Source organism: Serinus canaria, chromosome 4 (assembly GCF_022539315.1).
Source record: "Serinus canaria isolate serCan28SL12 chromosome 4, serCan2020, whole genome shotgun sequence".
NCBI classification, from domain to species: Eukaryota; Metazoa; Chordata; class Aves; order Passeriformes; family Fringillidae; genus Serinus; species Serinus canaria.
The window spans coordinates 54,778,104-54,803,129 of NC_066317.1; the positions used below are offsets into that span (position 1 = coordinate 54,778,104).

Sequence of the window (25,026 nt, forward strand, 5' to 3'; positions counted from 1 at the left end):
TGATGTCTTTGGGACTCTTGAGCCACTGACCATTACCCTCTGGATGCTGCTGTTCAAATAATTTCTTATCCACCTAAGTCCACCCACCTAATCCATCTCTCCCCAGTTTAGAGAGAAGGATGCTGCAGGGGCCCATGTCAAAGGCTTTACAGAAGTGATGACAAATGACATCTGCAGCCCTTCCCTTGTCCACTGATGGTTCATATTGATACTTGACATTTCCAAAGTACACTGTAGCTGTAAAAAGTGCTAAGCTGAGATTCTTGAAGATTGAGGAAAACAGGGTATCTACTGCATAGCACCAGAACACTGCTGTGCCTGACATTGCTACATTCGTTTTCGAAGTATTGCAGCCCAATTCAAAGTGGAAAGGTGTACTCCAGTAGAGAGGGCAAAGGCAAGTTCATTTTACATTGTTGGGGTTTTAAAAATATATTAATCAAATAAATCAGTAATAAATATTTAACTAATTGTGATCACACCAGCAAGGATCTGGTTAAGGCTAACAATAGTTGAAGCAATACTATTGCTTCCTTAAGATTTTGATCACTAATACTGATCTGTTATAAATGGTAGTCACTAGGTGACTACTAATCTGTTTTTACTTGCATTCTTCTTCACTACTATTTATGTTTGGTTTAATCCTGAAATGATTGAGCACAGATTCACAAAGTCTAACTAAATTATTTACCTTCAAATGTGTCTTTTATATAAGCTAAAGAAAAGCTTCTCATAGTCTTATTTTTAGCAACACTTGCAATTGGTAAGATTATAAACTACTCTTAGCACATTAACTGTTAACATGGACTTACATGGATGACCTATCAAACCACTTTTCTCACTCATTTAAATTTTGATATTCCCCTCACCTAATGACCGTTTAATGAAGCCCAGAGTCAATGGCATGTCCTTAATGTGCTGAAAGAGGCAAAATTGTCTGGTCAGAGAGTAATACAGGAAGTTACAAAAGATTACTGGAATCTTTTCTAAGCAGCTTATACTGTGAGCTCCCTGCTGTGGCTGCATAAGAGACCAGCTGGCTGGATGCTGCTGGGAAGGTGCTGCTGGAGCTATACACCATGGGAAGTGGCTGCTGGCAGTGCCAAGCCCCACACAGGAGAGCTGCCAACTCTGACCTACCTCAGGGATTAATTTAAACCCATTCTTGATTTTTGATTGGAATAAACTGAATCTTTTGTAGATTAGAACCAAGAAAGGTGGAGAGTCACAGCAAGGAGCTAATACACTATCTGAACAGACAAGGTCATTGAATTTGCACTTACATTTTACGCAGCTGAGGAAGTTTCTTAAAGATTCCAGTAGCTTCCAGGACTGAAAATTCATTGTTATTTAGTCTCCTAAAAAAAAATTACATCAATGTCAGACAAAAATTATTCAGGGATTGATACAGAATGTTCCACATTGTGTGAATTTTTCAGTCTTGTTACCCTGAACATCTGATATTTCACTGGTAGCTGCAGAACAATTCCTTATACAGTGACATTTCTAATTTTGATAATTCCTGTGAATGAACATTCTCATTCCTGGGAATGAACATTCTCATTAGTTAAACTTAGGCATACATAAGACATTTTCAAAACCTGATCACAAAAGTTTACACAGCTAAAGCTGAAAAGGAATATAAGATGATGTTTTTAATTTTTTAAACAAAAACGTAACTAAGGGAGGATTCCATGGAAACTTATAAATAAAAGTCTTTAGAAGGACATATAAACCACTGAAGATTAGTCTTCTGTTCTTTAAAGGATATCAGGTAGAGTCTGCCAGACATCTGGAGGTACTCACAGAACACTATTTACAAGAATGAAAGAATTACTCTTCTTTTGAATAGGGAATGAAACCCACCACATAGCTCTTCCCATGAATTTAAAAACACTTCCCTCACCATGATTTATCTTCATACCACTACAGCTGGCACACATACATTGCTTAAGGCAGCATTAAATGCTGACTTGGAACCCTGTAAGAAGGTATGCAACGAGAGACAAATACTAGCTGGGCATTTCTCTTTCCTGCACAGGTATCAAGGCTTACAGTACAGAATGCCTTTAACAGCAGCTAGGTTAGGGGACCATCTACATTTCAAACAATACTTGCATTGACCCAGAACTCCCTATTTCCTCTCTTGGAATGAAAACGGAAATTATGAGTCTCAGATCCTTTATATGCTCTAATAGAGCCATTTTATTAAGGAAGGGAGTCTGTCCAGCCTTTCTTTAGAAATCTTAAATAGGAAGGAGAAGATACGACTGACAAGATCACTGTGAAATGAAATTCAGCACAATTCTAAACCCAGAATGCTTTTCAGAATTGCCTTATTGCAAGACAAGTTTAAAAAGAAAAAAAACCCTTGGAAATTAAAGAAAGCTGTTTGTTCATCCTTCCCTTCTGTTCATTCTCATTGATAGCCAGAAGGGAAATGAAGGTTGTAAATCTGAAGGTATGGTTGCACAATAGTTTGGTTCAACATGGAACCAATCTGAAAGAAGATGGAAGTTTTTTGGATATACACAAAACATTCGTATACCACACTAAACTACAAGGAACATGAATTTCTGAAGATGCTATCATCTCTAAAAATCAGACTTATTGTGATTTTCAGGGGGACCATATAAAATACTCTTGCACACTGTAAATTAGTAAAGTTATTTCTTCTCGAAACAGACTTTTCTTTACCCTATCTATCGACAAAAGAACCACTGATCATTCTATAAATGCTGACATCTTCAAATACTTTTCAAGTGCTATACCATCTAGAATGACTTGATAATGAAAATATTAACTGATTTTAATAATACTTACTTGCTCTACTGCAAACATTTCTAACCTCACCGAAAAATGCAAATGATTTGATAATTTATCCTTTGCAACAAACTTTTACCTATTAGAGGTAATTTACTTTGTCTCTCCCTCAAGTTTCTTTCACACAAATGCCTTCAACCCTTCCAGTCTTCTTTTCTATGATTCTTGTTCTCCTTGAATTTTTTTTCTGAGCAATTATATCCATCTTGAGAAATGAAGTCTTGAACACAGTATTCCAGCTGATCCTTTACTATTGCTATGCACAGTACAATAATTATTTCCTACAGTTTACATTTTACATCTTATACATATATCCTGAAATGAAATTTGCATTAGTGCCCAATAGCACTCCTTCATCTTTAATATGTATGATAACCAGATTCTTTTTTCTTGACCTATTTGCTGTTTATGCCTCAGTCTTGTACTTCTGGTGCTAAATAGTTCTATCCAATTTCATACGTAGACTTTTAATTTTATTTTATTTTAATTGTATTTATTTAATTTAAATTAGTCTACACACAATGGGAACAAAATTATTACAGATAACTGGAAATTTTACAGATGTGAGATGAGATCTCCATGATGACATCTCCATTCAGTATCTTAATATTATTTTTTGAGCCCAGTGCTCTTCATTGGTAAAGACAGCAACTGTAGTTATTACCCATCAATCACTAGATCAAGAAAATGATCTTAAAATTACTTTTACCTGGTTTATTAAAATAAAGTACTGAAATATCATTCTTAAAATCAAAAGTAAACAGAAGCATTTGATCTTAGTATCTACATATTCTTTTTGTCTGGATTATTTGATGATTTTTGCAGTTTTAGTAACATAATGCCTAAGATATTGCATGTTTTTGAATAATAACTGAACCTTCCTGGAAGCCTATATACTGCAGTGATATTCATGCTTTCTAAAACTACCTTGTTAGGTGATCATTTATTGTAAAATCATTAGAAAAATTCAGCATATAAAACTGAAATTATTTTTTATTTAGCATTTCTCCTGGGGACTTCATTTGGACTTCATGTTGAGTGATTTCTGAAATGCTTTGGCATTTTCCTACATTTTAGAAAGCTACCTGAAAAATATTTTATTTTTGGGGTGCAATTACAGACTTGTACTTTATATCAAATACTTTACTGTCAGATTAGACAGATCATTCAATGTTTCTCTGGAAGAAAGTGAGCAGGGGACAAAATGAGAAGTTAGAACAGCAATTAGTTGGTTTAGTTATAATTTTTTAAACTTTTACAATTAAGTATCTGACTGGAACTATATTAATATTTTCTGTCTTTTAAGAAAACCCAAGAAACAGCTACTTGGAGGAAACAGGGTTTTTTCCCTGTAGTATTATTGCTGTTGAAATTTACACAATAGACACTTTTTTAAGAGACTCACAGGATTTGCTGAGTTGGAGGAGACCCACAAATATCACTGGGGTCAGTTCCTGGCCCTGTCACTGGTCACCACAGAACACAGATCTGTGTTCTCCTCTTTCCCTCATGAGGAAGCTGTAACTGCAATGAGGTCTCCCCTCAATCTCCTCCAGGATGAGCAAGCCAAGGGACCTCAGCTGCTCCTCATATGGCTTCTCCTCAAGGTCCTTCCCCATCTTTGTCACTCTCCTTTGGACAACTTTTTTCCTTACTTTTGATCCTCATTTCCAATCATTCCCAAGCTGAGATTCAACTCCAAGCATCAAGCAGCAGAAATTAGTCTGGCTCTCATCACCTAAAGAAGCATCAATGTAATTTGACTCTAACAACTGTTTCTATATCACATTTTGTGGGGGAAAAAAAAAAAAAAAGGAAGGCTAACTAGCTGCTATTCTCATACATGCCAGTAAATATGCAAACTGGAAATCAAAGAATGGTCCTAGAGCTAGACTGGGAAGTCCCAAGATGAACAGCAAAGACAATGCATCAAAGACCAGGAATAACAGGGGGAAACAAGTAGAAGAGCTGTAACTTTTGTATCAGTGAAGCAAAAACCAAAATAATGTATTTGGCTAGAGCAAATGGCTTTTTAGCAGAAGTAAAAAAAAATGAAGAAGTAATTTCTCTCTCCTCTCTATAATATTTGCAAGACTGTTGAAATTTTTATTACACCAAATGACTTGAAGAACAATCTGTACAGCCTATGAAGTAGAAGGCTGAATAATGACTTTGTTACAGTTAAGCACCATCTTACTTGGATAGAGTGCTGGAAAGAAAAGGGCTCTTTAATGCAAAAAAATATAAAAGAAGCAATGATGGAAACTGAAGAGAGGTAGAGTACATCTAAAACTAAAAGTTCCCATTAAAAAAAAAAGTAACAAAAGTGTAAGAAAATAAGTTATGTAACAGTCTCAGGGGAATGGTGGATATTTTTTTATTCCACTAACACCTTCAAATAAGAATGGATATTTTCTGAAACAAGTGACATATTTAGTAAAAAAAAAATAAATTGTCAACTGAAATTTGAGTGTTTCGGATATAGAGTAGATGAGGCTTGATTATTGGATTATTCCTTCTGAATTTAACAGGTAGGAACCATAATTATAGAAAGAAAAAAAGTGTATCTTCCACATGTAAATAAATTAATCTAAAAAAACTTAAAAATGCTAAATGAAGATTATAATTTCTTCAGAGAAGAGAAAATTAACATGATTCCTCCTAAATATCAAAGTAATGCATGCTTAATAATTTCAACAACTCCATTCCTCCTGTCTTGGTTCAGTAACTTCATTTGTACAACCACTTCTTGATGATCTCTTCCCACACTTTAACCTGTTACTTATTCCATCAGCTTTTACTCTTAAATCAAACAATTGTATCTCAAAATATAGGATAACATAAAACATTTTTCTCCACTGAATTCTATCTCTCTTCACACAAGACTGTATCAATTATTTTTTCTCGGATTGTTATTTTCAGATTTGTCATAGAAACATGTTGTGGTTTAAACCCAGCAAGACATCACGATCAACAAAGCCACTTGCTTTCTCCTCCACCATCATGATCAGGGAGAGAACCAGAAGGGTAAAAGCTGGAAAACTCATGGGTAGGAAGATAAAGACAGTTCAATAGGGAAATAAAAAGCCATGCACCTGAGTAAAGAAAAAGAAGAAATTAATTCACTGCTTTCCATGGGCAGGCAGGTGTTCAGCCTTCCCCAGGAGAGCAGGGCTCCTTCAATTGTAACAGTGTCTTGAAAAGACAAACTATCATTCCAAATGCCCCACTCTTCCTCTTTCTTCCTCCCCTTTATGTACTGAGCACAATGTCACATGGTCTGGAATATCCCTTGGGTCAGTTTGGGTCACCTGTCCTGGCTGTGTCTCCTCCCAACCTCCCATGCACCCCCAACTTCCTTGTCAGCACGGCAGTACAAAAAGCAGAAAAGGTCTCGGCTCTGTGTAAATCCTGCTCACCAAGAACCAAAATATATCTCCATATTATCAACATTCTGTTCAGCACAATTCCAAATCATAAGCCCATACCATCCACTGTGAAGGAAATTAACTACCCCAGCCAAAATCAGCACAGAAAATGGTAATACTAAGTTCAACTCCTTCTCCCAGATTAGAGACAGAAAAAAGTCTCCATTTGTGTTTCAAAAATAGTTCAGTTTTAAATCTCTCTTTCTGTCCAGATATTGAAATACTTAACAATAGTCTCACTATTTCATATCTGATTGCCATAGTGTTTCTTTGGTGACAGCTGTGGACTGCTCTTTTAAGAGGTGTGCCATCCTGGTGCTCATCTCGCCCCTGCAGGTGACAACCTGATCACAATAATCTTGTCTCCACATCTCTGCACCACTTTACTATGTCAAATCAAAGTCCCTTTTTTTTTGTCCCTCAACATTTTGCCTTGTTCTTTAAACTGAATCTCCTAGGAAAACCAGCTATTTCCTTCCACCTTTGCTCTGCAATGACAGTCACTTTCCTCTACCCTTCTGCCAATCCTTCAACCATCTCTGCATTCCCTTTTATACTATTCTATGTATATGGAGAAAACTTGTAAAGCTGTCTTAATTTTATCTTTCACTCCCTCCTTGAAGATTACTTCAGTTTTAATGCTTACAAATAATTCCCATATGGCACTTATTAAGCAAGTAATAATCTCTGAGTCCTTCTCTCCTCACCTCTAGTCATTATACCATTATCTCATCTTCTTAACTCTGACCTGTTTGTCTGCTTTATCTTCCTCTGGTCTCCTGCCCAACAAGCATAATGTGTCTTTGCATAAAAAGAATAGTTTCTATCTGTTTAAACATCTAGGTTGCACTTTTTAAGACAGACCTCTCTGGTTACTGGATGCCCTACTTTCTCCTGCAGTTAAAAGTTAAAATCAAAATAAACCCCTTTCTACTTTTCACTACTACCTTTCAAAAAATCCAAGTGGGTTGCTCAGGTCCTAAATTACTAGAAACATAGAATAGTTATCTTATTTTTTAAGGCTACATGACATTGAAATAATGCATAAATAATTTTTAGGATTATTTAATCTTTTGAAGGGCATCACAGAGGTTACTTTCAATTTTTGCTGTTCAAAAATAGTAAAGATGTGGTTTCATATTTAACAATTTTAGTTTTACTCCATAAGTGAATAATCCTTCATTATGGGTTCAACTTACAACTCTGCTGTGTACTGGGGAATGTGATCAGGAATTTTGTTGAGTTTCTGATTGGAGCAGTCCACTGTGGTTCCTTCACAGCGACATTTCTCAGGACAAGCCAAATCTGCAAAGCAGTCTCCACTTAATTTGGATCTGTAATCTTCAGTGCCTGTAGAAGATTCAAGTCAAAACACAGATACTAAGTCAATAAAGTATAAGATTTTCTTCTTGTGAGAGGGTTGAAAAGACGTCTGCAATGCAGATAACGGGTGGGCAACTTGGGAAATGCATGATAAACTTCGTGATACTGAACAGACACAAGGGCTTCAAGAGAGGGTTAAATATAGGGACTTAAGATATGCTGGAAAAAGAAACTGAGACCAACTTCACATAGCAGGATAACATTAACTTGAGCTTTTCACAGCTGTACTTTCTGCTGATTATGTCGTCAGCCAATCTAGCCTTGTTTATAGCTAATCAAACAAATGGCACTGTTTGTTTTAGAATTTGTTTTCTTTCTCTGTATCAAGAATAAATAGATCCTGAATGCCACCTTTTCTCTTTCTCTGGTTACAAATTTGTCTGGTTGACTGGACTTCATTAACCTCTGTGATTTTTTTTTTTATAGTCCCGATACTCCACATCATCTCAACAAATAAGTTGAAAGCCCTGTTTTCAGCTTTAATTTAAAAAATGCGTGATCCTGACTTAAGCCTCAGCAGCTTGCCATGCTGTAGAAAGCTGCGTGACGTTCCATGGTGCTTGACAGAACCATGTTTTACTCATACCTCACAACCACATGGTTAGATCAAGCACAACAGAAAATCTCGCTACATTATCAAAACTGCATCCATTAGCCCAAGGAAAAGAGCAAGGGAAAAGAGGAAGGAGTAGGTATAAATTACAGAAGCATTGGAAGTTTAATACTTGCTTACATGACATGGCATTCTTATTACTGAATGTCCAGTGCCACAGTAACAGTATCACTGTCACAGATTAAATAAAAATACAATATATATATAAAAGAAAAAAAAGAGGAAAAAAAGAACCACATTGAAAGTTTCCTCCACCATTTCCCAGAGTCAGTCAAAGAAAACATCCTAAACATATCAGGAAAAAACATCTGGTAAGGAACTGAGGGTGGGTGACAAAGAAAACAAAGAGAAGCCAAAAGGACCTGTGGGTTCTTCTTGGACAAAGGTGAAAAGACTGAGACTAGCAGAAGGTGCATCAGGGCTGGGAGGTACACTGTGATTTAGTTCAGACACTGAACTTTACTTACAGCCAAAATGGTGAACTCCTGAAAAAGTAAAGATAGCCAAGAAGGAAAGAAAGACAGAGTAATGCCAATTAAGACAAAAAACATGAACTAAGCTCTCATGTTCTCTATTTAACTTTTATTTGATTAGGAGATGGTGCTATGGCCATTGTCTTCAGAAGAAAGAAAGAATAATAAATTTTGAGTAGCATTTAAAAATGAAGATAAGATTGGGGTTTATTACAGATTTCATCTAGGATGATGATCATGCCTTCAATTCTTCACTATTTTGAATGTGTTCTATAAAAGCTGCTCCCTGAACATACATAGGAGTTACAGAAAAGAGTTGGAAAAGACCCACAAGGATCACTGAGCCAAACATACATGCTTTGCCACTTAAAGCCTAATTAAACCAAACAAATATAGGAGAAACAGACTGCTCAGTGGAGGGGGAAAAATCCAACAGTCATCAGATACTATGTTACCTACCACTTGTAAATGTTTTAGTAATCCATAGGATGAAACCACTACAGAGTACTTCTGTGAGATAGCAGATAAATGATATTTTTTCAAATAAATGATTTAATACTTGCAAATCTTTAGTCTTCTAAATTAATGTAATGAAATTTTACTAGGACTTCATAGTGTCTGTGGAGCAACATCTCCAGTATTTAAAACAAATACTAAAAATATTTAGGCGCTTAAAGAAATGCTAAGATTATTTTATAGTATCCACTTAAGTCTAAAGAAATGGTTTTTAGCACTTTTTAATACCCAATAAACAAGTCTAAAAGTAAGGTTTTTTTTTTTTTTTTCTTCTGCATCCAGAGTACATCACAATTAGCAGTTTAAACAATTCAATATTCAGGGACAATGCCTTCAACAACTAAAATACTTTTAGGTAGCATCTCCCTGATAACCTGATAGAAAGAGAAAACAACAGAGGCTGTATTTCAAGAAGCATGTATATAGCCCATTTTAAAAATTTAATTATTTTCTTCTTCCCCCCCTATCTCACCCTCCCCCAGGAATATAATTTTTTAAAGGTACATAAATAAGCCTAAACTGCATGAGTGGCCATATAATAACCAGGCTGTGAAGACATTTGCTAGCAAGAAAACACTTCTAACTCGCAAGCAAAAGTTGTGCTGGCAAGGTTGAATAGAAGTCAGTCTGTGGCAGGAATACAGCTGTTCTACACACTAAGGAATTGAGTGGTACTGCAGGTTTGTGAAATTGAGTCCCCCTGTTTTATACTGCTTAAACACATTTTTGTGGATGCCAGTGCTGACAAATTGTGGCCTTTTTTTGTATTTCATCTTTTCTTTACTTCATGTTCATAACAACATATTAGTACAAGGGCCTGAAGAACTTCACATGACTGCTGCAAATTTAAGTGTTATATCACACAGCATTTGGAGAAGGGCTAAACATACCAGCTGAAGAGACATCAACTAAGATCACTGCAGAATGATGATATACCTGTAGCACTTGACAGAAGGAGTGCACTGGTGTCCTAATCAATTACTGAGATATTTTTCTAGACATTAAACCATGGCAGAAAATCCTGATTGCAAATCACATACTGTAACTCATCAATAGATGCATTATTCCCTTGTTTATTTTGTTATTTATAATGATATGAATATAACGTGATTGAATATTTTTTTTTCTATTAAGAAAACAGTGCACACACTGACAAGCAAGGTAAAAGAAAGAAAGATCCATATTTCAAAGAGCTAGGGCCAACACTGGTAAATCTTTTGTAAAAATATCATAGACTTATTGTAGCTTAAAGCCGTGTGTAAATTGCTATTTCACTCCAACTCGAAAGTCACATTTTCTTTAAAGGAAAGCATTTCTGATTCACTGTATGCATGTGACCACAGAATGCCTCTAATTAGGAATATCAGCCTTCTTTTCCAAGCATTCCACTGTGATTTCCTAAACAAAAGGAGGGTGAGCAAGCAGCAGATGCAGCCAGCGTAGAGCAGGAAAGCAAGGCAAGAAAAAGTTCATTTGTAGAATGTTTAGTCTTTAAAGTTGTGCTAGCTCTTTGATGGCAGCATGGATGCCTGTGTTTAAAAGCAGCTCAGGAGCTACATTTTAAAAACAGTAGCAGCAGAAAGGCAAGGTACAAGGGAAGTAAAAGTTTCAGTTAAAATATGAACTAGCAGGTGCAACCTTCTAAATAATATAAGGATAGGTATAATTATGGTAGGTTGTGTGCAAATCTGTGAGACAGAAGAAGGTAAACAGAGCTGCATGCTAAGCTCTTATATTCAGAAAACAGAATAACTAGTATTCTACAAAGGAAAACTATGTATAGCTATAGGTAATGACTAATGTTAATACACATGCATCAGTTTCCTAAAAGCTATGACAAACTTTGCTTTTGGGGTGAAAGGGAGAGAATATCTGCAGTTAGTCAATGTTACTGCAGAGCCAAACCTACCTGGAATGAAATACTGTTCTTTAGCTAAATAAAGAGAAAAAAAAAAAATAGAAGATGCACCTGAATGTCAGCAAGCAAAGAATGAGTTTTATTAGATTAAGTATGGATTGCAGTTAACTACAGATAATTTAGTGAAAAAAATGTGTATTCACAACGAGAGCTGATAAACAACGAAGTGTGAATAGTCATAAATGTATCCGGAACATGGATAACAAAACAGTTTTCATCTGGTATTTGCACTTGAGATTGAAAAAACTGTAGAATGTGAAATGCACCTGGAACAGCTGGATACCATATGAAAAAAGTTAGGATTTAAAGAAATGTAAGTAGGAAATGGAATAAGATTAGAAAAAGAAAACAGTAAATTTCAGGATGAAGTAAGCTCCCTGTATAAAAGGAATATGTTATGTTTCCATATTTAGCTTAGAAATTTTTAGATCTTTCACATATTCCAGAGCCCTGTGGAAATTTAAAAAAAATGATTTATGGTACTGATACTTGTAGTGAATAGCTTTAGCATTTAATTCTGAAGTTTTATATATTACATTTATGTTGTTAGATTTAATGTTACTCAGAAATAGTGCCAAATATGTTAACTACAGCAATGTTCCGTGATCCAATAGTCTATGACTTCCCAGATTTCCCTCTATTCAGTCAAGGAACTAAAAAAAAAATTCTGTGATGTTTAATATTCTGTAGAGAGACAGCTGCTTTCATTAGAACTTCTATAACCACTATTTTTTTTGCCAATAAAGGAAAAATAGCAGCTGAACTAAGAAAATTACCTGAGCAGCGGAATTTCTTGCTTTTGATCTGGCCGATCCTTTTGTTTGCCAGACGGCGGGGGCTGGTGCAACGGGCACCGCTGGTCTCGATGGGGTTTGTGTGAAGGTAATCCGCCAGCCACTTCAGATGGCAGTCACAGATAAACGGGTTCTGAGCCAAATGCCTTTCAGGAAGGAAAAAACCAATAATGTCACACATTATTTCCCTCTGGTCTCAGCAGCACCCAGTGCTTTCACTGCACTGTAGAATGTGAAGTCATACTTGAGAAAACCATCAACAAGAACATACGTACAAGGTCTGAATGGCACGTAGGGGGGAGAAGGTGCCTTTTGCAATGGTCTGAAGCTTGTTGTCATACAAAGAAAGAAGATTCAAGTTGTGCAGATCTTGAAATGCATCAACTCGCAGACAATTGATCTTGTTGGCATTCAATAATCTGTTTAATGGAAGATAATTATAAAATTGAAAGAAATCGTTCTCTGTCGCAGCTTCAGCATTTTTCACGGACAATTCTTTGTGTACCTTTGCAACCAGAACAAAAGATGTAGTAACAAATCATAATTGACAGTCACATAAGGAATTTCAGTGAATTGAAGTATCTTAGTTAGGTTATATGTATTCCTACACATTTGAACCTTGGAGTTGAAATGTTTGCATTTATTTAGCAAAAAATCACATTTCTTGTATGTGCTGGTAGAATGCCTGTGTGGTATTTGTGTACTGTGCAAAGAAACAAGCCTAAAAAATCAAGTATATTCAAGGAAAACTAGCTTCTCTGCCAAATAAATAAACAAACAAAAAGGGAACTGAACACTGTGTTCATTAGCTGGAAGAGATGTGCAGTGGCACTTTTAATTATATGTTACTAATCAGCATGCTGCCACATTAACAGAGTTGTAGTAAAAAACTGGTGGCATGGAATATATCCAAATCTGTCTTGGATCCTTTCTCCTCTGCATCTTCAAAGGGAATCTTTTCTTCCCTGTACCTCCCAGACTTTTAGTGTTAAAACAAACAAGCCAATCTAAACCAAGTCCTTTTGAAGAGAAAAAAAAAGCCATTCCATTAGATGCATTTTTATAACAAAATACTTTTTACTTCTTTCCATTTTGAGCCAGAAATGGAATGAAATGGTGGACTTGAAACCTAATGCTCTGACAAAAAGTTTTGCCACACAAGTAGAAATTTACTTAGACTTAAATGTACTGCCTGTACAATGCACATTAAGATAGGATCTTTTTTTAATACAGACTTTGGAGTTAGGAAAGGTCTTTTACCTTTATTTTTTTTACCAGATCTGAAATACATTTTATAACTAAAACATCTTAAAAGGAAAATAGGAAAGCATACCTGCCTACTACTCTACTATTTTTCTGACTAAAGTAAATCAAAATGCAAACCTCTAGGTGGTGCTAGAAGTTGCCTTTTCTTTGTATATATTTTACTGTTTTGCCATCTTCAATTAGTTGACATTTTGCCAGCCATTTCATGGTGAAGTCTGGACATTAGGTAATTCTAAACATGTGTGAAGATGGTTTAAATTCTTTAAGAAGGCTCTAACTCAACAAGTCAGTTATTCTGGGGCAAGTTCTTTCAAACCACCACTGTTGTTTTATGGTCTATTTAACACATTTCCTTTACATGGTACACCTACTTGCACAGCCTCTTCTGCTAAATATTGACAATCTTTGGTAAAATTACTACCATGACATTCTTTATTCCAGTATAAAATCTAAACAGCAACTGTTTCAAAGGTTACAGGTGGAAATTTCTGAAGTGTTAAACGAAGTAGCAGCTCAAGTTCACAGATTCTAAGAATCACACAGGGTGTCAGTAAACATTAAAAGCCATCAATCAACAAAATTGTGGTGCAATATTGTTCTTTCATGGGTACAACAAGAAATGCAATTGCATAGCATCTCCTCTATGTATTTTCTCTTTATAAAACACACAAATATTCCTTCCACGGTTCCCACACAACTATATACATCCTACTTGTCATTTACAGTATCATACCTTTTTCAGTTTTATCCTTAGAAATTCCACATGGGAAAATAACTTCATTTTAATCATTTCAGGCTGAAACATTAACTGATATGATCACATGTGTGGATGAATGGCAAGCTGGCCTACAAGAGTCCTGACTCTTTTGGTTTTAACATAATTTCATTTTACTGTACTTTGATCTTACATATGGGATTTCCTGCCAGTTCTTCTTCTGGCATAAATCTCTCATCATGTTTACCCTTTTGAATGATCTTAAAATAGAATAAATAAATAAAAAAATACTCACAGCAGTTGCAGAGAAAAGAGTCCTTCAAATAGGCCCTTTGGAAGTTCTGTGATTTTATTGCCATAGAGGACTCTGTTCCAGGAAATAAAGCAGACAAACCAACCATTATAAAAGGTATGGGATTTTGACTTCAAATTTAGAGAAATTCCCATTTTCAGGAAAGGAATTGAATAACAGCCACTTGATACTTGCAATATCCTCGTGGTCCTGTGAGGCAGCAGGATCACACTTTCCCAAAAGGTGTGTAACCCAAAGATCTCTGCAGAATCAGCACCTCACTGATTACAGGCTTACCAAGGGACCCTGGTAAGTGGATTTGCTGTTTGCAAGAACAACTAACTGGGGAATAAAAGACGCGATTGGTTGTGTTCAACTCTTTGCCATGAACACCTTTTTAAAAAACCCCACACATTATTAGTGTCCAACTGTAAAAGAATATTCAATTACCACTATCATTCTGAAATGATTATTACAACTTTCAGAGTGGATTGAATTTATAGCAACATTTTGCACTGAGCCAAAAGGCCAGAATAATTTCACTGTAAGAATATGAGAAATTGGCTTCTGTTTACAGGTCAAACAGATACCTACAGTGAATTGAGTGAACGTAACCCCTGGAAAGCATCTGGAGCTGCTTCAGAGATCTGGTTATTGCTCAGGTCACTGAAACAAATAACATTTGATTCAATTAATTCAAGGTATTTTCAAAATAATGAACGTTAAGATAATATGTAATTAGAATTAAGCATGCATGGGAGAGAGAAATTGGAAATATTTAAGTGAGACACTGCCAAAGAATTTTAATATAAAACCACTGAAATTGCCAGTACACTGAAACAAAAAAATGCATAGATTAAACCAGTTTGAAACTCTTGGAAAAAAAAGGACAAATGTTTACTTTTCCTGATTGCTTAAGTACATTTTTAAAGAAATCTCTGCTTGCTACAACCCCAGAGCTATACAGCCTCAAAAACGATCTGAAATTATCCTCATTCTTTGTTTTTTGTTTTTTTTTTCCTACAATTTTTTACTACAGTAAAAAATTGTAACATACTGCTTCTATGTAAAAGCACATTAAGCAATTTTAAGATTTGGTAAAAACCCAATTATTATTAATATGACAAAGATGATCTATGGTCTCAATCATTAGGCTGCCATATCAGTTTGCCTTCTAGCAGTCAAACTTCCCTAAGTGCTCACACATTAAGTGCAGTTCCCCTGCACCATCTTGATTTGCTTTGCTATCTGGAGACATATATATATCTATATAAACACACACACCTATGTAAATTAATGTAAATTATTTGGTACATACATTCTTCGGAGCTTTTTGTAGGGGGAGAAAGCTCCAGGAGGTATCACCTTGATTGAATTTTGTTCTAACCGTCTGCAAAAGAAGAACAACAACATAAAGAAACAACCCCCAAGCTAAACAAGAATCTAAAGCCGGAAGAAACTAGAAGGGATGGACTTGGACAAAGAAGACAACTTCTTCTTTCTCAGGATAATTTTTATTTCTTTCATTACCAAAAAAAATCACAAACCAAAATTAAAAAAACCCCAAAAAACCACCCCACCAAACAACCAGCCAAAACTTTAAACCTGTAGAGAGTAATATTGAAAGTTAAAATCAAATTTTGATTTCATATTTAAAAGAAAACTTATTTTCAGAATGTACAAGATTGTTTGAAAATTTAAGACAGAATTGGCATGAAAAAAATCTCAATCTTGAATTCGTCTTGATTTATTCCCAATTTGTTATTCACATATAGCAATTTGCATAGCAATTTTTACTCAGAAATGCCTAAAGATTTCTATGAAATAATTGAAATATGCAAACTATGGGAATGGGGAGAGGAATGTTCCTACAGACCAAATAATATATGTTGCTACCTGCAATAAGGCAACTGCCATGTTTTAAAGATACACACAATTTCTTTAGATACTGTACACAAAATATTTCTTTAATATATAATACTAGATTTGCCCAGCCACACTTGTAACTTCTTTAAACAAGTATTTTAATTTCAGCTTGTAGCTAATGTTACTGACCAGGCTTTTTTTGTATGTACAGTGGCTTTAATTGAAAATTTCCATGCTTTAAAGTGTGAATTACCTGATGGAAACAATTTTCCAAGAAGTTTTGGAACTTGTTGATGTTTGCATATGGAAATCAATGCAAATATAGACCTGTGGCCCAGGTGCCAACCAGTCAAAACAGAGTCAGTGAGAGGACACTTAAACCAGAAGCTGCTTCCTCACACACCCCAGCATATCATGGTTATGGCTTTGCAAACTTCTGCCATGTGGACAGAAGAAACTATTATTCCAAAAAGTAACACAGGAAAAGCCATGATTATTCAAACTACATAGCATGCTTACATATTAAGCTATTTTCCTCTTTCATGCACAGGTATCAAATGTGTGATTTATGTACATAAAGACAATGCCAAAATCTTCTTACTAAAAGTAAACAAAAACCTTTAAGTTTACTGCAGTATTCTAACTTACAAGGACCTTGCCTTAGAATTTAAGGTAAAAGGGCCTTTTTAAATCCAGATGCAGAAATACTGGCCTATTTTTTTCCCTTTTACCCTTGTCCTATTACCTGTCTTTGTTTCACTTTTGTTCTGATTGAGACATATGTGTCTCTGTGTGTGTGCAGTGTAAATAATAATCTCCTATATTTTGAGTAAGCTTTTCCAAGAAAATATTCTAACAGAAATTGTTTCTTTTTGTGAAGTTTCTCAAGAGATCATGATATAGTTGAACTGAAGCTTCTTTTTCCTGCCTTCATGAAGTCTCTTTCAGATAGAAATATTTATATATTTAATACTTAAAATCTCTTTACTCTGATAATGCTTTAACTTAGCAGAATTTGTTGTTGAATGGTTTATGATAAACTCAAGGAAAAAACCCAAAAGCTCCATAAAAATCTTCTGGATGAAGAAAATCCCACTTCATCACAACTCTTTTGATCTTTTTTAGGAAAATGTTGTCACCTTGTTGTAGACTTCAGGTGTATTTTAAGCACTGAAGGGAATCCCATGGCACAAGGTGGAAAACTTTTTCCACAAACACGATGCTCATTCATACTCTTTGCCTTGGCTGAGCCTTTTGGACCCATTTTGCATCAGAGTGGGAGTGCTGACCAGGATACAAAGGAGCAAGGTCACTTCTCTCCTATACCTTGCTAGATGCAGAAGGCAAACAACTGAATAAGCAAAAACTTGCTGAAGTTAAGGCCAACACCAAATTAGGCCACACCAAAGTATTTTCTGTCCTTACACTAGAATTTTAGCTTAGTGTTCCCCAGAAATAAAGATTAGTCATGGTTATCAGCAAAGATAGGTTTTTTTTTTCATTCAGGTGGCTAAATCAGGGAGAGGTAAACCCTTCAGATAACAAAACTTCCTCATTTTAGTAACTGGAAGGACTTGAGAAACCAAATTACCCTGGACATGAAGAGCATGGTTACCATCCATCCATTCCTGTTACACACTCTGTTTGGCAGCAACCACCTGCCTCACCACCAGGGACAGCCCAACCTGACATTGATCAGATGTAGAGCTCTGAAAACCAGCCAAAGACCTATCTTGAACAGGGGAACACATCAGGCATATGCAGAGGACTGGAAAGGAGAGGGGTGGTGGAAAGGGCAGGGAAGGATTAGGCCGTAATACAGAGGAGGTCTTGGATTGCCAGGGAGGAGAAAATGTTTCTGGGAATATGGGAAAGAGATATTGCAGTAACAAGGCTCCCACATGAGGCTACCACAAGCCTCATTTATAAAAGCTGTTCATTAGTCCAAAGGTAGAGATTCATAACCTAGAGGGGTTATGAATCCAGTCTACATTCACATATCTTTAAACATATAATGATCTTAACTAGGTAGGATAAGGCATGTAGCTTGAGGTCTAGCATTAAATAAATTGGGACACAATGTATTTTCCAGTTTATTCTCCTACTTTAAAATATATATTAATTTTATAAACTGAAGTACTTTACAGGATCCATGTAGGTAATTATTCATGAGAATGTGATATAGCAGATTTCATTTACTGCTGTCCAATTTGGCTACAAATTACATGGGCCAAAAACTGAAGAAGTCTTGCTACAGCATATTTCTGAGAGCGAACTTCCCAGTAGTTCTAGCACCAATTCACTGGTGGATGTGAAAATGAACTTTATGTCAACTTTACCTAACATTTCCTTTTAACGAGACATTTACATTCTAGCAGAGAGAATGTGCAGTGCTGGGATATATTTACAAGCTCTTCTGGATAAAGGATTTGTTTTAGGAGGATCATCTAAGTAAGTATTTTCTTAACTTAAGCTGAAGTGTAGGCACCGAAACACATCACATTTTAGAAAATAAGATTAACATAAAACAGGAAGAATAATATTATATAAACAAAGAAGAAAAATCTTTTATACCCCGCTTTGTCTGTAAAGAAAGTAAATCAAATCCACATTTGCAAGCTTTGTTATCCTGTAATTTTCTGCTTTATCTTCATAGAATCAGCTGAATTTCATAGAGTGTAAATTTGTATCCACTGTTCTAGAGAAAATCTAATTAGATGTATTCCCGAGTCATAAAGTACAGATAGAGTAATAGCTAAAGGAAATTTGCATTCTACTGATAAAACCCACAGTAATTAAAAACTTCTTTATATTAATACCCTATATTAAATGAAATATTTTTAATTCTGGAATAGGATGGGTTGTAGTTATTGATTACTAAAAAAGTCAGCCATTAAGTGCTTGCAAATGACTCAGCCAGAAGTAGGATTATATCACCAAAGAAATAAAAAAAACCTGGGTCAGTATTTTTCCATAAAATTTGTATTAAATTTTGTTCACAAAAACTCCTTTCAAAGTCATTCCAGAAGTTATTTTTTTTTCTTATGAATGAACATCTATGTATCATAAGCAGCGTCTTGGTGGTTTCTTTTTCAAAAGTCACGGTCAATTTTAGTAGCACATTTAATAAGTTAAGATAATGGAGGAAGATGGTTAAGTACACTCTTCATCAAAGCTTGCATTGCCCCATGTAAAAAGAAGTACTCTGCCCACCATCACACAAATGCTAATTACTGCTTTTAATATGAAGTCTGCATCTCCTTTTAGTGTTTCACTTCAAAGAAGTCCTGCATCGATACATAAGTGTTTTACTGTCTTTTAATGCTGCCAAACTAGTTGAAACCTTTTTTGAAGACTATTCCCTAATCACTCCTATCTAGGAAATGTACTGTGAACATTTCTCTTTGGAAATCTTTCCCCTCTGCTTATCACTGCAGACACTGTAATGTACAACCACTTACTATTCTAAGAAACAAAGGTGCTTCTGCAGTTGTGACTTCCAACCTAATCAAATCAAATCAAAGTAGGTCCCCAGCCAGTAGACAGATTCTTCCCACAGGTCCCCAGAGAGCCCTGTGACATGTAAATCACTTGACACTTTCCAGGAGGATGCTGTTCTGTGCTATAAGCCTGCAGCACACCATTACTGATTACTGCTTCCCCACTTGCAGAGACAGACAACATGCTTATTTATACTGACACTTCTAAACTAGCCTCTTTTCCCACTATAAAAAGCCATTTCTGTGAACGACTGCTCCTCCAGGAAAGAGGGCAGACTGAGAATGGAGAGCACCCTGTTCTCTAGAGAATCATTTTTACTTTAAATCATCCAGATGGGGTATAAGATGCTAAGCCCTCTCAGTGGAGAATGGTAAAAAATATACACAGAGATGTGCTGCACCTAAATGCATGTAAAGGGATCAGAGATGTATAAAAAGCATTTCATAATACTAAAATATAATTTAAAAAATCTTGCTTAAGAAAGTGTGAATTTGAATTTGGAGGAGCAAATTAGACATATAATTTATAATTAAACAATCAGAACATAACATCTTGATTAAGTAAATTTGGGTGACAGAATAGTGGCTTTAGCAGTTAATTAATCTATACTTTTAATTCCAATATCCCCTAATTTACAAGAAGTCTTTCAAGAAAGTTGTCAAGAAATCCCAAAAGAATTTTACTACAGAGAGAAAGTGTAAGCTGTGAAATGAGTCTGATGTATTGCACAGATGCTGATTATTCATGGTAATAAAATTGACAGCTCTTCTTTGCATTTTCCCCATCTGCTTTTAAAGTAAATGGCAAAAACAGCTGTCAAAAAACCAAAAAATAGATTTCAGTTATGGGATTGAGTACAGCTCCTGAATCTGGAGAACTGCAATACACAGCCAACACATCTCTCATCACGTGCAGCATCGGCCAGATTTCGGGTTTTCTTTGTTTTTAAAATAAGGAAACAGCAATGATTTTCCTAGCTAGAGGAATCCTTGAGGCTATTAAATAAAGTACCTTTTTGGTTTCTCCATAACTGTACCTCTAGAGTGCTTAAATCCACTAAATGTCACTTCTAGCTTTAGCAGCAGAAGAATTCTGTTGAAATCTGTGATATCATCTACATCTAAGAAAACAAAAGATGTATTTTGAATGACTAAATTACTTCTTTTTCTTACTTTCAGGCTCTAAGTCTGTGTGTTAATAAATCTGTTTGACAGTTTCCTAAATATTTGTATATAAAGAATCACTGTCAATGTTGCCCTAAAGCTTGCTAAACTGTTAACATCCAGTCTAATTGTTCTATCAAATATTTCCTCAGGGGATTGATTTTAACTGACAGATGACTTCTTAGTCTGCATTGCATCAAGAAAGTAACAAGAATATGCAATTCTAAAGCTATTAAACAATTCATCTCATTTACTCAAAAGGAAGTCTCAAACCTGCATTTCATTACAGAAGGAGCCATCTCATGCTCTGAACTCTAGAGCATCACTAATGATGATGGGCTTGACATTCCTCCACTGTTACAGGTTCAGGCTGTAGCAAAATACACCACTTGTTAAATAATTATTTGCTCAGTACTTTGGCTTCTGTCAGTGTGGCTCCAGTGCAATTAGCCTGAGTCATCCAGAGCCAACTTGGTCTCCCTAATTAGCCCATTTTGATGAGAGTTCTTATCTTATACTACCAAACCTAGTCAAGCTGTTCAGATAAGTGTTCTAAATTCACAAAAAAATAGATACAATCCTGCCACAGTCTTGGCTCATCACAAGCAGGGACCTGTCCAGCTGTTCTAAAAGAGCAGAAACACTACCTTGAACATCCCCCATTGTGTGAGACCAACAGGGTGACAGGAGTCCTCACTACCTGCTAAATGATACGTGGTCTTCTACCACGAATTTGCCACAAAACTTAAAAAAGTTTTTAACTGAGATTATGTGGTTGCTTCCTTACTGTGTATTTAAAAACGTAATTGATGAGAGTATGAAGAGTATGAAGAAACATTTGAATGATGACAAAACACAACATACTGAAAAGTCAGTATCCATAGCTTCTTTTCAAATTACTTCACTCACATAATTGCTGAGGAAAAGTAATCAGAAGTGAAGAGCCACATGTGAAAATAAAATCTAAGATTTACAACACTTTTGGAGTGTGGCACAGCTGTCAGATATCTACGAGGGTTTCTCTGGAAAAGTGACATGGGACTTCTCCAGCTTCCCTTCATGCTGTATATAATATTAATTTATTCCATGCTTGAGTTATTTCTTTCCCTTGGCAGCATCAGAGAGGTCTGTCAAGGTGCCTCTTCTACTTAACACCCATGAAAAAATTGCACAAAATTGAGAGGTAGAATGGTGCTCAGCCTGGCCAGTACCTACTACTAGGTTCTGAAGAACAGCATTGCTTTCAGACATTTTTTGTCTGGTTGTTTTGTTCTGTTCTGTGTCTTTATATTCTCTTGACTCCTGAAATTATCCTGTTGTCTGAATTTAATTAGTTTCAAGATAGGACACAAGGGTATGAAGAGAGCCAAAGACGTGAACAATGGCAGCACAGAGCACAGGCTAATAAGGAACAGATTAGATGTTATACACACAAAACCATCTGACAACTCAAATGAAAAAGCCGTTTTTTTGTGTTTTACAAAAAGCATAAAGCCACATGATTTACAGTAATTTTCAGATTAGGAAGATATTTGAGTAAGAGCATGACAAATAATTTCTCTTATGTGCGTTAAGCAGACAGGATTAGCTATCAAATAGCAAAATCACCTATTTTTGAAGCTGTAAAATGGAGTATGGTTTAGGTTTTGCCCAAGAAATATTAAGGTGGAATACCAAAGATAAGTTACAGGTAATTCAGTGATATCTTCACTGGTAAATTAAATATATTAAGGTGAAGAAATTATTATCTCAACAGATTTCTTTAGCACATTTTAATTTGCTCCACATTTATTCAATACACTGCATTATGGATAATACATTTTTCATTATTTACATGTAATTATTCTGTGTTTATATGCATACATCATATAAGAGATGTTTAAATTTTAGCAAATTTCTAAATTTTTGATTAAGCACACAAACCAGTTGTTTTCTATTGCATTGGGCATAAACACTGCTTGAACTAAGAAATAATGACCTCCCAAGACCACAGAAAAGCACAGCAAGAGAACTTGCTGTGTATAGTTGACACACAGATGAAGAGCCTGGACAGAGGTCAGCGAGTGGCAAATCATAAAACCTTTCTAGCAAAATTATAATATAGTATAATGTTTATTTTCATGCAAAGATTTTCTATGTTTATGGCCTTATTTGCAATATTTAGGCAACTAAAGAGGGTAAGGGACTTTTTTAAACACAGTGCATATTGATACTAAAATTTTATTTTCATGTCAGCTATTTTGTAACAGATCTTTCCATTTCATTAGGAACCTTTTTGGTCCTCCTCCATATGTAAAGCCTCCTCTTAGGAATTCTCATGAATAAGCATGTAAGCAACACATTATAATTAATAATACTGCATCTAATGATTATGTACTATTATTGTTTGATATAAATTTTTGGACAAAAAAATGCGTTAAATTTTAATCAAAGCAGAAGTATAAAGCTCTAGATTTCACTGAAAAGTCACTATGCCTCCATAGTTCACTGGTGTAAATCTGATTATCTGGTCCAATGCATTAGCCAGGATTGATCTTCAAAACATTGCTCTTAGAAACCTTTGGCTAGGGAAGAAGATAAGAAAAGGTTTGAGGAAAAGGACACATGAAGTACAGTTGAAGAGAAACATATATAAGAAAAGTTAATAGTAATATCAGGACAACTATAAACAGTTGCTCAAAAGTTTGGAGTGTTTGAATAAGAGCTGAGAAAGCATTAGCCAGACCACATGAATTTATTAAGGGGCATTTAGTTACTTATGTGTCTTTCAACACACCTTATTTTAATCCAGCACTTTCTGAAAATTCAACACCTGACAGTTTTCTGGCTTCCTACTGACCAAAGTATGCATCACTATTCATGAGCAAATGAATGCTATAGCAATTATTTTAACTCTTCATCCACAAATAGACATAATCTTTTCACTTGACACATGCAGGTGAAGAGCCATGTGTGAAAATAAAATCTAAGATAAACGATCTCTTTGGAGTGTGCCACAGCTGTCAGTATTTGTTATGAGAGCAATTAAGAGAAGATCTTGATAAAACAGAAAAGTTGAAAAAAGACCCATAAGAATAATTCAATTATTTTGAAATATTTTACAGAGAGACCAAAGAGATTTATCTATTTCAGGTATTATTAACTATTATTATGTATTTCAGGTATTATCAACAGAAGGTTAATATGCATTTTCTCAAAACCAGAAGATACAGTTAGAGAGAACTCTTGCAAGCTACTGAAAAGCATTATATTGTAAACACCAGCAATTACATGAACGTATGCACATATAAAAACAACTTGGAAAAAGCCTTCCTTGCTGGATGTGCAAGATTCTGGCTGAGGGCTTAACTGTTTAAGAGGTAAATCACATGTATGAACTGACATTCCAAGTGCTAAGAAGATGAATGTTTTGATTTAAAAACACAAACCTAACTCAGAAAACCAATAATCAATTTAATGCCTTGTAACTTATTGAATCCTCTCCACTGCATTCCTCATTTCTTTTCAAGCTGCAAAGATGCAGGGTTTGCTCTCATTTCTGTCCTGCTGCATAGACAGACAAATCATGCTTTGAGATGTTAAAAACAGAGAAAGCTGCTTCGTCACAGACATTTCAGAGCTTTCCTGCTATGAGTTTCTTTAAAATGTCTTCAATAAATGTGCCTAAAACATCTCCAGGTGACTTTTCTCTGTAAAGAGTCATGCTTACATCTTTGCATCTTGATATAAGAGTCTCTCTGTTCAATTGTTACTTATTTTAGGCTGTACCTTGGACTTTTACCTAAGGATTAATATTAAAAGACAACAGAAATGGTGAAACTGCACACATGCCAAGCATCACTGGGAAAGACACAGACACAGAGGTCCCAGTACTCAAATAAAACTCCTCATGTATGCAAAGAACTCCCCCAGTGTCTGCAGTGTGATCACATCACTTTATCTTGGTTAAGTCTATCTGTCAAAATCAGTTCTGCCAGATTTCATTTCCTTTCCCCTCTTTTCTTCTTTTTCTTCTTTCTCTCCTTTCACTTCCTTTTTTCTCCCTTCTCCTTTAATATAATCTGAGTGTTACTGTGAGAAGCAATCTCAGGAGTTTTTAATCCTGCTTAATTTCAAACACAGCTCACAGAGATGTAGTTGAGTGCTTGGCATAACACACAATCATTAACCAACACTTATGAAAACAAAGTATATAAGAAAGTATATAAGAAAGAATGAGATGGGAAGATGAAAACATGAAGAAAAATAGATAGAAATCAGGATGGTAAAATGAGA

At 35.4% G+C, this 25,026-nt stretch overlaps 1 protein-coding gene across 2 annotated transcripts in view; it reads right to left on the reverse strand.

Moving 5' to 3' along the window:
• Positions 1 to 25,026, reverse strand: part of SLIT2 (slit guidance ligand 2) — a 257,865-nt gene that overhangs the window by 57,891 nt on the left and 174,948 nt on the right. For both annotated transcript variants that reach the window (XM_009099760.4, XM_018925278.3), the window contains exons 10-16: positions 15,540 to 15,611; positions 14,816 to 14,887; positions 14,225 to 14,296; positions 12,224 to 12,367; positions 11,931 to 12,094; positions 7,451 to 7,601; positions 1,284 to 1,358 (exon numbers count right to left, since the gene is read on the reverse strand). In XM_009099760.4, the coding sequence (XP_009098008.3) occupies positions 1,284 to 1,358; positions 7,451 to 7,601; positions 11,931 to 12,094; positions 12,224 to 12,367; positions 14,225 to 14,296; positions 14,816 to 14,887; positions 15,540 to 15,611 (750 nt within the window). The remainder of the gene's footprint in view (positions 1 to 1,283; positions 1,359 to 7,450; positions 7,602 to 11,930; positions 12,095 to 12,223; positions 12,368 to 14,224; positions 14,297 to 14,815; positions 14,888 to 15,539; positions 15,612 to 25,026) is intronic.